The sequence below is a fragment of the Pseudonaja textilis genome, chromosome 8, assembly GCF_049901715.1.
Source record: "Pseudonaja textilis isolate UNSWEBS1 chromosome 8, rPseTex1.2, whole genome shotgun sequence".
In the NCBI taxonomy this organism is placed as follows: domain Eukaryota; kingdom Metazoa; phylum Chordata; class Lepidosauria; order Squamata; family Elapidae; genus Pseudonaja; species Pseudonaja textilis.
The window spans coordinates 9650337-9663552 of NC_141997.1; the positions used below are offsets into that span (position 1 = coordinate 9650337).

Below are 13216 nucleotides of genomic sequence, written 5' to 3' on the forward strand. Positions count from 1 at the left end.
CCTTTTGTTTGTTTCAGGCAAACTGTTAGCCCTCTCCTATATGAGTACAGTTAAATCTAGGTACCAATTATACTAAACAAGAAAGATTAGAAATTAAATTCTTACGAAAGCTGTTCCACTTTGACCAAGTGTCTATAAGACCCTGGGAAAACAAAGAATGGAACATGACAATTATAAGAGGAAGCTGGATGGTTGGCAAAACTATTCTTGAGTCCAGTGTCTGGGGAGATTGTTGGAAAGAGGCTCAGAATAATCACTTTAATTACAATAGATATAAGTTGAGCTAGAAAATTGTTTGGGCAGGCTTTCAATTTTAAAAGACTCATCAGCAATAATGATCCTCCCAAAAATCCAAGTGCTTCCGCCCCCCCAGCTTCCCTTTCTTGAAGAGCTTTACATCTAATTAATGAGATATGTTCCTAATGCAGTGCTATAGCTGTAGGCAAGACTGCCGAAGGATGAATCAAGGCTCTGGCTAAATATTTTCAAATATAGGCTAAAGTTGGATTTTCAGTCCCAAGGTTTAACTTCACTTATCTTGTTACATAAATTCCAGTCAACTTGGAAACAACAAATTGAAGACAAAATTGAGTTTTACATTAGAAGCAATGCTGACATTGGGAGAAAGAATAATTATTACATTTGGAGTAACATATTTCTATAGGGATATGTAAGAACTTTCATTTTAATAAATGAAACACAATGGTCTTCTCTCCCATGCTATGTCTCAAACATGCCTCTCAGTAGTGTTGTAATTTACTTCTGTGTAGTTGACAACTTCTTACATTTTCCACCAGGCAAGGAATAAGAAGGTAAAGAGAAGAAGGTAAACAGATGTAGTTAGGGAATATTAAAAAAAATTGTCTCAACTTCATCTCTCTCACTCTCCATTTAATTGCTTCCTTAGGGGAAAAAAGGTTTGGGAGAGAATGCATTAAAAAAATATTATAAAGTTTTTTGGGAAGATTTTATTAATGTAGCCTTACAATAAAATAGAATTAACTCATCTGATCTTGTTTCCTCTCTGGTTTACCTGGGGTGGGTGTGTGTGTGTGACATAAATTTTGCAAGTCTGAAAATACAAATCTTCCATGGTCACTTTTAACACTCCGATTTATAAGAGAGGATCCTTTTAAAGTTTCTTTCTTTGCCCATTAACTGTGGGGAACCCCCCTTTTTTATTTACCCCTTCCCAATGCGGCTTCTCTTCCCCTGTCCCTCAAGGTCATTCTCTCATACCATTGCAGAGACCTCACCCCCACAGCCAAGATGAAGAAGAAAGTGGGAAAGAAGGTTGATAGATCAATTCTGTGTATCACAGTGTTTCCAGTTGTGCTGCACTACAAAAATCTACTTCTAGAAACTGGGTGGAAAGATAATTGGTGGAGCCTTCCTCCTATGTACTATTAGTATTACTATTAGTAAACCAGATTTTGAGAAGTCTATAGACTGGCTCTGAAACAAACCAAATTGCAGTTAAACCTAATAAGCAAAACCTTTTGCAGAGTATCTGTAACAACAATTCATTGAAATAGAATAAGGCATTTCAGGTAGAGAACATTCAAAGAGAATATTGTGCTCTATATGTATCGGGACTTTTCCCCCCTTTGCTAAACCAGGCATGGGCATGGCCAGCATGTGACACATCCGGCTTTCAGGCCGGGAGTTTGACAGCCATGCTCTAGAAAGAGAGAAGAGAAGAGCAACAAAGATGATTAGGAGACTAGAAGCTAAAGCATACAAAGAATAGTTGCAGTGATTGGGTATGTCTAGTTTAATGAAAAGAAGGACTAGGGATGACATGATAGCAGTGCTTTAATATTTGAGGGGCACCAACAAGGAAGACATCAACCTATTCACCAAACACCTGAAGGCAAGACAAGAATCAATGGATGGAAGAGAACCATCTAGCAGAGAACCAATCTAGAACTAAGGAGACATTTCCTGAGTCAGAACAACTAATCAGTGGAACGACCTGCCTCCAGGGATTGTGGGTGCTCCAACACTGAAGATTTTAAGAACAGATTGGACAATGATTTGTCTAAAATGGTAAAGGGTCTCCTGCTTGAGCATGGGGTTGGATTAGAAAACCTCCAAGGTTCCAACTCTGTTATTCTGTTACTATGTAGATAGAAGCACAATTAACTTTGAATTCTTAACCTAGGATTCAGACACTCACAACTATTTGACTGTTGAGTAGGACTAGAAGAGTACAGTCTGTACAACTATCAATCTTGTTTTCCTGGTTCATATAATCAGGTAATGTAGAAGCTGTACAGAAAATAAGAAAATGAAGCAAAAAATCCGAGAAAATTCTACTATTCTTTCTTTGTTCAACTAAGTTTACATGACATAGGTGAGATTTTCATGCCTTTCAACTTAAGGTAAGATTTCATTTCTCACTAACTGCATAATTTAACACTAACTTCAGATTGGAGAGCTAAATTTGCAAAACAGCAGATAAGAGGGAGGAAGACAAAACAGTAGAAATATATTGAAACACATAGTGGCCTAAGCCATAGGAAAGCAACTTGTGACTCTATAGGTAGTCCTCGAGTTATGAATGTAATGGAGCCTGCATAGGAGTGAATCACATAACTTGAACGTGATCACTCCCTGCTTTCCCCATGCATTTGCTAATCAAATGCACAGTTTTGTAAAGTGCACGAGGTATTTCAGGGTGGGGAAGGCCATGTGGGGGGGTGGTTAGTGATAGAACAACTCACCCAAGGCCTCCCCAACCCACTGAGAAACCTCATGCTTCCCCTCCCATCTTGCAGCACCAGACTTACTTCCAAAAGCAAATGGGTGCCTGTTGTTGCGTCAGATCATGCCCCCCAGAACCTTTCACTCTCAGTGCAAAAAGCATTTGACCAGACACTGGAAGGCAAATCATCCTGCTGTCCTCTCCCTCAAAAGCAAAGAAACCATGGCAGAGAGGAAACAAATCTTTGCAACATGAGTCCCAGGATGGGAGGGGGAAGCAGTTGTGGAGAGTGGGAGGGAGGAATAGGGTGAATGCAGTGCCTCTAGGGCCATTCATAAGGTTGAACGACTGCCGTGGTGCTGCAACATTTGTAAATTCAGGACTTTGTCATTAACATTTGGGGGGCTTATCATGTAACTTTGAACAGTCACTAATTGAACTGTCATAACTAGGGGATTACCTGTACATTCCATCAGTATTGTTGAACTGAAATTCCCATCATGGTTGTACTGGCTGAGACTTAGCAACATCTAGAATGCCACAGGTTGTCCATCTAAGCTAGAGATCACTGCTTGCATTTGCATGTTTTTGAACTGGTAGGTGGGCAGGAGCTGGGGCAAGGAACAGAAGCTCACCCCACCATGCGACACTCAGGTCTCAAATTCGAGTGTGTCTTTAAACACTAAGCCACCATGCTTCAAATTCAATATAAACTTTACAAAGATACATATTTTTATAAAAGTACCTAAACTCAAACAATACATGTAAATTTCATTCCCATATTTTTACATGAATGTGAACGATTATGCAATTAGTGGTACCCTTTATACACTAAATTCTTAAATGACCAAAATAAAAGACAAAATTGACTTTTTGAAAAATAAATAAATCTAAAGGACAGCTTTTTAAAATAAGGGATTGTTCTTTATGATAAACAACATATGGTTACTGTAATCTAGGCTAATTTTCATCAAATTGGTACTGTCTAGATACATAGAGATTGTAATTCCTACCAAGGTTTTCATAGACTACAGGTAATTCTTGATTTATGACCATAATTAATCTTGCCCATCATGGTTGTAAATCATGATGATTGTAAATTGGGTTACCCACAACCCAATTTTATGACCTTTTTAACAGTGGTTGTTATGTAAACACTGTGGTCTTAAGCAAATGTCAAGGTCATTAAATGAACCAATGATTCACTATAGGACAAAAACTGGAAGTAAATGCCAGGTTTTGGCAAAAACCGGAAGTAAATGCCAGATTTTGGCAAAACTGCAATAAAATACTATCTTGTGCCCACAGGATGCTGCAGATGGCTGCTAATGTGAACCAGTTGCCAAGCACCTAAAATGCAGTCATGTGATTGCACAGAGGCATCCAGCCATCCAGCATCCCTATGGCCACATGATCAAAATTCAGATGCTTGGCCACTGACTCATATCTATGACAGTTGCAGTGTCGGGAGGTCATGTGATCACCTTTTGCGAAGTCAGGTTCTTTTAACAGTCATGTTACTAAATTAACAACTGCAGGGATTTACTTAACATCTGTGGCAAGTAAGGTCATGACATTGGGCAAAACTCACTTAACAACTGTCTCACTTAACAACATAAATTTTAGGCTCAGTTGTGCTCATAAGTTGAGGACTACCTGCAGCTTCTGATTTTCCTGGCCCAGTTTTGCTTTATGAAACAGAAGAGTAGTTTAATGTTCTACAGGTATTTAATGACTATTCATTCACTGGTGGTTTGAACTTGTAACAACTCTGAATGAGTGATACTTACAGCCAGTCCTCAAAGTTGTGTCAGACACAGCACCCCTGCAGTCTGTTGTCAGCTTGGCAAATGGGCTCAGATTTCCGACTGTCACAGCATCCTGCAATCATGTGATCACGGTTTGCAATCTTCTTGCTGACTTTCCCATAAGCAAAATCAATAAAGAAGTCAGAAGTCATGATCACATGAGATCCTTGCTTAATGACTCACTTAGTCCTCACATAATGTCAGTAACTGCCAGAATTGCTGCTGCTAACTGGCACAGTCATGTACAAGTAGTCCTCAACTTATTACCACAACTGAGCCCAAAATTTCTGTTTATATGTGAGACATTTGTTAAGTGAATTTTACCCGTTTTATGATTTTTCTTGCCACAGTTATTGTGAATCACCGCAGTTCTTAAGTTAGTAACCCTGTTGTTTAGTGAATATCTGGCTTCTCCATTGAGTTAGCTTGTCAGAAGGTTGCAAAAGGTGATCACCTGACCATGGTGACCAACAACGGTCAAAAATGTAAGTCAACTTCCAAGTGTCCGAATTTTAATCATCATGGGGATGCTGCAATGGTCATAAGTATGAAAAATGGTCATGTCACTTTTTTCAGTGCCATTGTAACTTTGAATGGTCACTAAATGAACAGTTGTAAGTCAAGGACTACTATAATGTCATGCTTTATAACCCCATCATTTACCAATGGAAATTCCAGTCTTAATTACAACTGTTAACTGAGGATCACATGCATTGCCCAATTTTTAAATTTATGCTACATTTTCAGTGTTACATTCTAAGCCCCCCCAAAAAGCATAAAAGATAGCAGAGGATACAGAAATAGATGATCAAGGAGTCAGAAAAAGTTCAATTGAGAAAAACAACTTTTATTACAGCAATTGTTTTAGTAAAATGAACATTGTTTCCTAGATTAAAACAGATAGTGCTCATTAATACATTGTAAGTTTTTAAAATGTCTTTAGGTTTAATAAAGTAACAAGAAAATAAAAATACTGGTTTGATCTTAGAATAAATATAAAGAAAATTATATATCCCTAAAGTAAAGGCTGTCCTAAGATGAAGCTGAATAACATAAATAATCTGCAAATAAAACATTGCACAATATGTCCCAGAGTAATATTGCAGGATCCAATCTGAGTTAGTCACCAAGACCAAAGGTTTATTCTTAAAATAAACTTTTTATTCTTTTGGGCTTGTGCTGGAGCCCATGTTCAGGGATCTTCTCTCTCTCTCTCCAGAATGTGTTCTTTCTCTTTCTATGCAGATTTAGGTAGATATAAATGGTAGGTAGCTATAACCTCTTCAGTTCAGTAATTTTGTTTTCTTTGATGATATAGTAATGGGCTCCTTGATTTCAAGTCACCATGTAAACATTTCAAGATTATCTTCAGAAAAAAAAATGTGTCATGAGCAGTAAACTGAATGAACCTGCTTTTAATTTAACGAAACACGAGGGCCTCCTGTCTTTTTGGTATGCAGTCACTTGTCTAAATAGCAACGAACTCCCAGCTACTAAATATTAAAAAAAATAATTCAGAAAAAAATAAAAATCCATGTGTTGTACTATACATTTTATTTAAAGGGTATTTTGTAGGGCTGAGGTCAAAAAAGTGATAATGCCAGCTGCAACCATGTCACCCTAACCCTAACCCTGCCCTTTTTTCACACATTGGGGCAGATGGAAAAAGGGGTGGGGCTTCAACTGCATGGTTGTGACAACCATCTTGAATCTTTTAACCTCATCCCTACAGATGATGAAAAGATGAAAACATTTCCAGCAGAGGTGGTATTCAGCAGGTTCTGACCAGTTCTGGAGAACCAGTAACGGAAAATTTGAGTAATTCAGAGAACCGGCAAATACCACCTGTGACTGGAGATTTTACAGTATCCTTCTCTTGCCACGCCCACCAAACCATGCCCATGGAATCGGTAGTAAAAAAATTCAAATCCCACCACTGATTTCCAGAAGCTTGTTCCTTGTTTTACTTGTCTTATTTATTTATTTATATCCCAACTTTATTACTTTTACAAATAACTCAGGGCAATGAATATATCCAACCTACATTCTCCCAGCTGGCTTTCATGGTTTAGGTGGGACGTGAACTGATGATCTCCAGCTTTCTAGACTGGTGCCTTAACCATTGCACCAAACTGGCTCTCACTAGTGTTTTACAAGAGGAAATGCATTTATTTTGCTACTAGTCTGAGTGAAATGCTAACATTATGGACTTTAATGCAAGCCAGAAACAAATTCCTCCCGCACTAGTCTGTGAGAAATTCTTAGCTCCAGATATAAAGGCTGCTGCCAAAGATAACAAGACTTATTTTACTTCAAAAATTTGTTGCTGGAGCAACACTTATTCCTAGAAAGACATGTATTTTTCTCTTGTCTGAGTTGTAACATCTTTCCTTCCTTCCTCTCCCCCCCTCCCTCTGTGATTACTTATCTATTTTTATTTCTATTTATAATGGCATCAAGCACAATATAGAAATGTCAATTTCATACATAATTTTAAAAAACTTTTTTATTTTTCGACTTTTAGATACATGGTTGACAAATGCATGCTAATCTGCTCAGCATTCTTCTCTACTACTTTATCAAACAGAAGCATTTTTCTTTTCCTACGGCCTTCTCCCTCCTACTTATTGCTATTCCATGCCTGATTGGCATGGCAGGGGAAAGTTTCTGTTGGAAAAGATTGGTTCTGGTAATCTTCCATTTGATAACATGTTTTCTATCAGTTCATAAATTGTCCTAGATATTGTGCTGATACTCCACTCTCCCCACCCCCCAAATAATGGATTTTTATTTGGTAAGATACATAAAGCTAGAAATGTTCCTCTCAAATATTCTCATTCCTTCATGGAACCCTTCTACCATCCATTTTATAGTATCATTTCTATTAGTATATTTATCCACTCACAATATAATCATGTGTTAAAAACAACTCTGCTTCTAAATATCAACATTTTAAATAATACACAGTTAAAGAAAAGTGCATTTTTCATTGTGACATGTATTATTATTTTGACATCTAATATTTCACACAGTCGTATCTCAAGCAAATTTTCCAGTTTAATTCTGACAAAATTATTTTTTTCCAAAGAACCAACTGCTGCAATGTGATGCTTGTTACTCATGACAGTGTTTCAATTTTGCATCTGAGATAAGTACTGTATGATTTCTCAGGTTGATTTCTATCCCAAACTTATACAAAAGTTCAGTTTTGCAGCATTTTGTCCACCAAGATTGAGGTTTATGCCTCTGTAATTAAGGGTTACAAACCTTGTTTAAGTGTTCCTTCTTAACCCCAATATTACTAGTCAAAGTTAGCTGCATAAATAGCTCTGTACAAGACTCAAGGCTAAGCTTTCAGATAGAGGCTTTGAATGCTGTAGGATATTGTCCCATTTCTTTAGTCACTCTAAACACCCCTTCTCCTCCTGCTTGACTATTAGGGTTCTGCCATCTTCTTGTCAATGGTTGACTCAAGAGCAGAAGAGGAGGCAAAAGCAAAAGAAAGAATTTGATTTTCCTCTACTTGCTCTGTTTTTCTTTCCATGCTTCTTTTCCATTAAAACCCGACATCCAGACTGCAAAAGTGTGGGAAAGGGGCACTGAGATGCCAACTGCTAAGCTCCATGCTGAGCGCAGAAGGCAACTCAAGGCCCTGCCAAAAAAAGCCAGTGAAACCACCTTAATGGGAGTAGAAGTAGTAGAGTTCACCCCATCCCCCAAAGAGGCAGGAGAATTCCTGGTGGGTAGCCTGGTGGGAAGCAAGTCGGACTTTGATGATGATCCAGTCAACCTAGTGATAATCTCCATAGGTGCTTCAATCCTCAGAGAGCCTAGTAGCCTTCTTGGGCTTGGGGTGCACCAGATGCCTGGTCAACCTTTCCCTGGTCAAGAAACTGGGTGTGAGATTCAAACAACCATAGAGTTTTGTCAGCTGGACAGCTCAGTGGCCAGAAAGTAGTGACATTTACTAATAATTGAAGTGGTGCATAAACACCTGTACAAGGGAGTGTTAGTTTACCTGGTGACAATTTAATCTATACTGAAACTATATGCCAAACTGTCCAAATGTGAACTCCACCAGAGTAAATCAACTATCTAAGCTACCACATCTCCCACAAAGGGATAGAGATGGATCCTGAAAAGTTGTGGGCTGTGCTAGAGTGGGTTCCTCCCCATGCCCGGAAATAGCTACAAAGCTTCCTGGGATTTGCGAACTTTTACCACCAGTTCATCCCCTTGTTTGCCCAGATAGCTCCCCCCCGCACCCATCACCAATCTGCTAAAGGCAAAAAGAGAGGGAAAATCCAAAGCCAATGAACTGCTTAATTGGACTATGGAATTCCAGATTGCATTCAAAAAGGTTAGGTGCTTGTTCACAGCAGAGCCTGTGCTGAAACACCCAGACTCCAATATACCCTTCATCATTCAGGCAGGTGCCACTGATGTCACAGTGAGTGCAATGCTTCTACAGGAAAATGAGCAAGGGGTCCTGCAGCCATGCACCTACATTTCTAAAAAGCTAAATGAGATGGGCAATCTGGGAGAAGGAAGTCTATGTGTTGCACTGGGCACTCCTAACTTGGAGGCATTTTCTAGAAGGAGGGAAAACCCCATTTGAAGTATGGGATGACCATAAAAATGTAGAAGCCTTGAAAACTTCCTGGAGACTATTGTTCAAACAGGCTCAGTGGCAGTGATGGGATACAAATTTTTTTTACTGCGGTTCTGTGGGTGTGGTTTGGTGGGCTTGGCAGGGGAAGGATATTGCAAAATCTCCATTCCCTCCCCACCCCACTAATCTGCTTTCCAGCTCCGTTCCCCTGTGCAGGGCAACAAAAGAAGATGGGGGCAGGGCCAGTCAGATGTGGTATTTGCTGGTTCTCCGAACTCTCAAAATTTCTGCTACCGGTTTTCCAGAACTGGTTAGAACCTGCTGAATACCACCTCTGCTCAGTGGCCCCTGTACTTTAATTGATTCAACTTCATGTTAAGGTGCCTTCCAGAGGGGAGAAACTTTCTAGCAGGTGCTATCTAGGCTGCCGCAATATAGTTGTTCAAAGGTGGAGGTGATTAGATTAAACTGCTCTTCCCCTCCAGACAACTGGCAGCCCCAGTAACCACCCAGGCACAAGCCAAAATGGAAATCCAACTAGCTGATGATTTAAAAGATACCCTAAAGGCAGCATTGGAGGAGGAGGAGTGAATCCAAATACACAAGGGAAGATAGACTAGCTTTGGTGCAAACCAAATTATATGTCCCCAAAAACCAATGATTAATGGTTTTACAAAAAAAGCCATGATTTAAAAGTGATGGGGCACTTTAGCTTCATAAAAATCTAATCAAGCAGGAATTTTGGTGCCATCACTGAAAAAGAACATAGAGAGCTATGTGGCTAGCTGCCCCATTTGTGCCTCTACCAAGATGTGACAAGGGTAAATACCTGGACTTCTCCAGCCAGTAGCAGAACTTAAAACCCCATGGAAATGGGTATCAATGGATTTATTGTAGAACTGCTCGGGGAGTGTGGTGATCTCTGTGATAACCGATCTGTTTTCCAAACAAGTGCACTTTATTCCATGTCAAAAAATTCCCTCAGTGTGCACTTTGGTTACACTATTCATGCAGCACATGTATTGGATGCATGGTGCTCCAGAAAGAATAATCTCATTTTATGGAGTCCAATTCACTTCTTGGCTTTGGCAGGAGTTCCTAAAACTTTTGGGGACCACTCAGGGCTCAGCCCCTTGCATCATCTGGCTACTAACAGGGACTGTGAATGTGCTCATGGTATCCTGGAGAAGTATCCCAGATGCTATATTAATTACAAACAGGACAATTGGATGGACCTCCTCCTTTTCACGGCGGTCATTTATAATAACTCAGTGCACAGTAGCACTGGGTTCATTCCATTTAAAGTGGCCACAGGATGAGACTTTGTAGCTTTCCCTGAATTAACTCTGGCCATCTCATTGACTGCACCACTGAAAGACAGAAAATCTGGCCAGTGGTGAGAAAAGCTTTGGATGAAGCTAAGAAAGCATTTTAAAAAAACCAGACTGATAAAAAGCACATCAAGATAAAGGACTTGGGAGTCAAGGTCTATCTCTCTACCAAATTCCTACAATCTAGACAACCTTCAAAGAAATTGGGGCTGAAATATGTTGAACCTTTCTCAATCAAGAGGATTATTAACCCAGTAACTGTAGAACATGAGCTGTCAAAAATGCTTAGATGTGTACACCCAGTATTTCATTGTAGCCTACTGGAACCAGAAATTACATCTTCCCACCTCCTGACCCCATTATGCAAAACTTTGAAGTCAAATACATTTTGGACTCTCACATACATCAGGAGGGAAACTCAGTATTTGGTAGCCTGAAAAACCTTTGTCCCCTCAGAAACTGAATTGGTCGATTCCCCCCAACTGCTTAAAAATTCCATGACTGATGCCAAGATAAGCCTCAATGAACTGTTTTCTAATTGGGAAATTTTGTGTATCTCTCCCTCCCCTCTCTTTTTTCTTTTGCAGGGCTAACGTCTCTGTCAATGTGGGGCAAAAGTGAGATCTGCCTGGCTCATCTTGGAGCCCTCACAGGCATCCTACCTGTCAGATCCGTGTATCTGTCATTTCTTCAGTGGAAGAAGAAAAGCGGGGGGGGGAGACTGATAAAGAAATCCTTTCTTGATGTAACCTGAATATATTTAAGCTTATATCGGATTTGTATAACCCATACATGATACAATGGAGGGAAGATGGCTGGAACCTATCACCTCTGAGAGGCACAGCCAGGAGATGAGAAGATCATAAAAATTCCACAGTGAGATGTGTCCTGGGAATCTCTGGAAAAGTTTTTTCTAAAAAGGGGGTGGGGGGAAATTAGGTATGCCCTGGGAAACTGTGAAAAAGATAGTTTCTACAGAAGGGGTGGGGTGGGGAATTAACATACTGGCTTTTGTTTCACTAAATACTCATCAAGATAAGAGGAGGGGTTTCTAAACTCCCTTATCTATCCCTGTATGCCTGAGGGACCTCAGACGCTTCTTTGAACTCCTACATGAATTGTCTCATCTCAATAAAGGATTCCTTTTGATACATTTGGTGTTCAGAAGTTCATTCTTGTTAATTGAATGGGAAAAAGTTCTGTAGCCTGACACTACCATAAAAAGAAGAATGGAGGGGAAAGGGTGAGAGGGGGAAGAAGGGGGGAAGGATGAAAGGGCAATAAAGCTTTATGTGTACATGGTAGGAAATCAGAAGGGGGGAATGACAGGTGATAAGGAGCAGAACAGCCAGATCCTGTTTGCACAGTATTCTGAGAAATATGCTAATTACCTCCCAAACAACTCAGAGTTCTAAAAACATCTTGGCAAGCTCTTATTGGCTGGAAATGGACTGATCACAGAGGGAGGGATTGGCTGGGGGAAAACCTACACCTTTTTTTTTTTTTAATCCAGCGAAATGTGGTAATTTCAGAGTTGGCTTGACTTTATTGCAACCAACTCTTTTAGTAAAAGAACCCCTTGCTTTAACCAAATGGAGTCGAAGTCTTTTCTTTCTTAAGGGATCAAAAAAGGGCAGGTCTGACAGACAGGACTGTTCAGACTGCAGAAGTGGTGGTGGTAGGTTTGAATGCTACATTATCTGGTGGGATAAATTGGGCATCTTCTGCCTTCAATAAAGGAGGAAAAACAGCTTTGGACTAGGATGCTATTTATGTTTTCATGAGACTAAAGCTCATGGATATAGAGGAGCCTTGGTGGCAAAGTGGTTAAAGTGCAGTATTGCAGGCTAGCTCTGCCCACTGCCAGGAGTTCAATCTTGACTCAGCCTTCCATCCTTCTGAGGTTGGTGAAATGAGTATCCAGATTGTTGGGGGAATATGCAAACAATGCTTACATTGAAACTGCCCAGAGAGTTCTGTAAAGCCCTAAGAGGCAATATATAAGTCTTAAATACTATTTCTATTGCCTTATTGGTGGGATGGGTGTCATGTAAATTTAATAAATAAATGAACTATAACTGGGTCTTTACCTGAAAGGAACAGTGCCGATCATCATACACCGGGTTTGTATGATCTAGCTAATATTCTTGGCTGCAAGGGAGACACTGATCAATACCATCAAACTAACTAACTCTGTACCATATAGCAAACAAATTGTTAATGTGAGAAAAAATATGGTCAAGCATATCTAAATATTAAAGTAACTAAAATATCTTAACAATACCCAAGGCATGTAACAACTTTTGAGCACCATAATGTTTAGAAATTGAAAGTTGAAACATTTGTCATGCCCTAATTTACAGTGATCATTGTACTTCTTACCAAAGGAATGTAAAAGAGCCCTGAAGTCCACAAGTTAAAGTTACATACTCTCCCAAATCATACATAGAGATTACAAAAGGCAATGTAAATTAACTAGTATAAATAAGAATGTAGAATTAGATAAGATCATGAGATGATCTTTACTCTCAGCTTACCCAGTTCTTCTAAATTCTACTTTTCCAAAATGGCTACCCAGTCTACTGAAATCAGCATTTTCTAATATAAACAATGTTGGCCCACATATTAACCCTTTTCAACACAAAGGAAAGGACAACATTTTGCTGTTTGTTATGCCACTCAGGTAGTTTCATTCAGCAATTCAAAAGTCCTCAGAGGAATCACATTTATAAGGATTAATATATTATCTGTTCTTTAC

General features: G+C 39.4%; 1 protein-coding gene across 6 annotated transcripts in view; it reads left to right on the forward strand.

The window, feature by feature from the left end:
• CTPS2 (CTP synthase 2) overlaps positions 1-11609 on the forward strand; it is a 162626-nt gene extending 151017 nt beyond the window's left edge. For 3 of the 6 annotated variants that reach the window (XM_087938291.1, XM_087938293.1, XM_087938287.1), the window contains one exon: positions 11046-11186. In XM_087938291.1, the coding sequence (XP_087794417.1) occupies positions 11046-11051 (6 nt within the window). In that variant the 3' untranslated portion in view covers positions 11052-11186. Of the gene's footprint in view, positions 1-11045 lie in introns of all 6 variants that reach the window. The other 3 variants (XM_087938294.1, XM_087938289.1, XM_087938288.1) reach the window with 2 other exon arrangements.
• The last annotated feature ends 1607 nt before the right edge of the window (positions 11610-13216 follow it).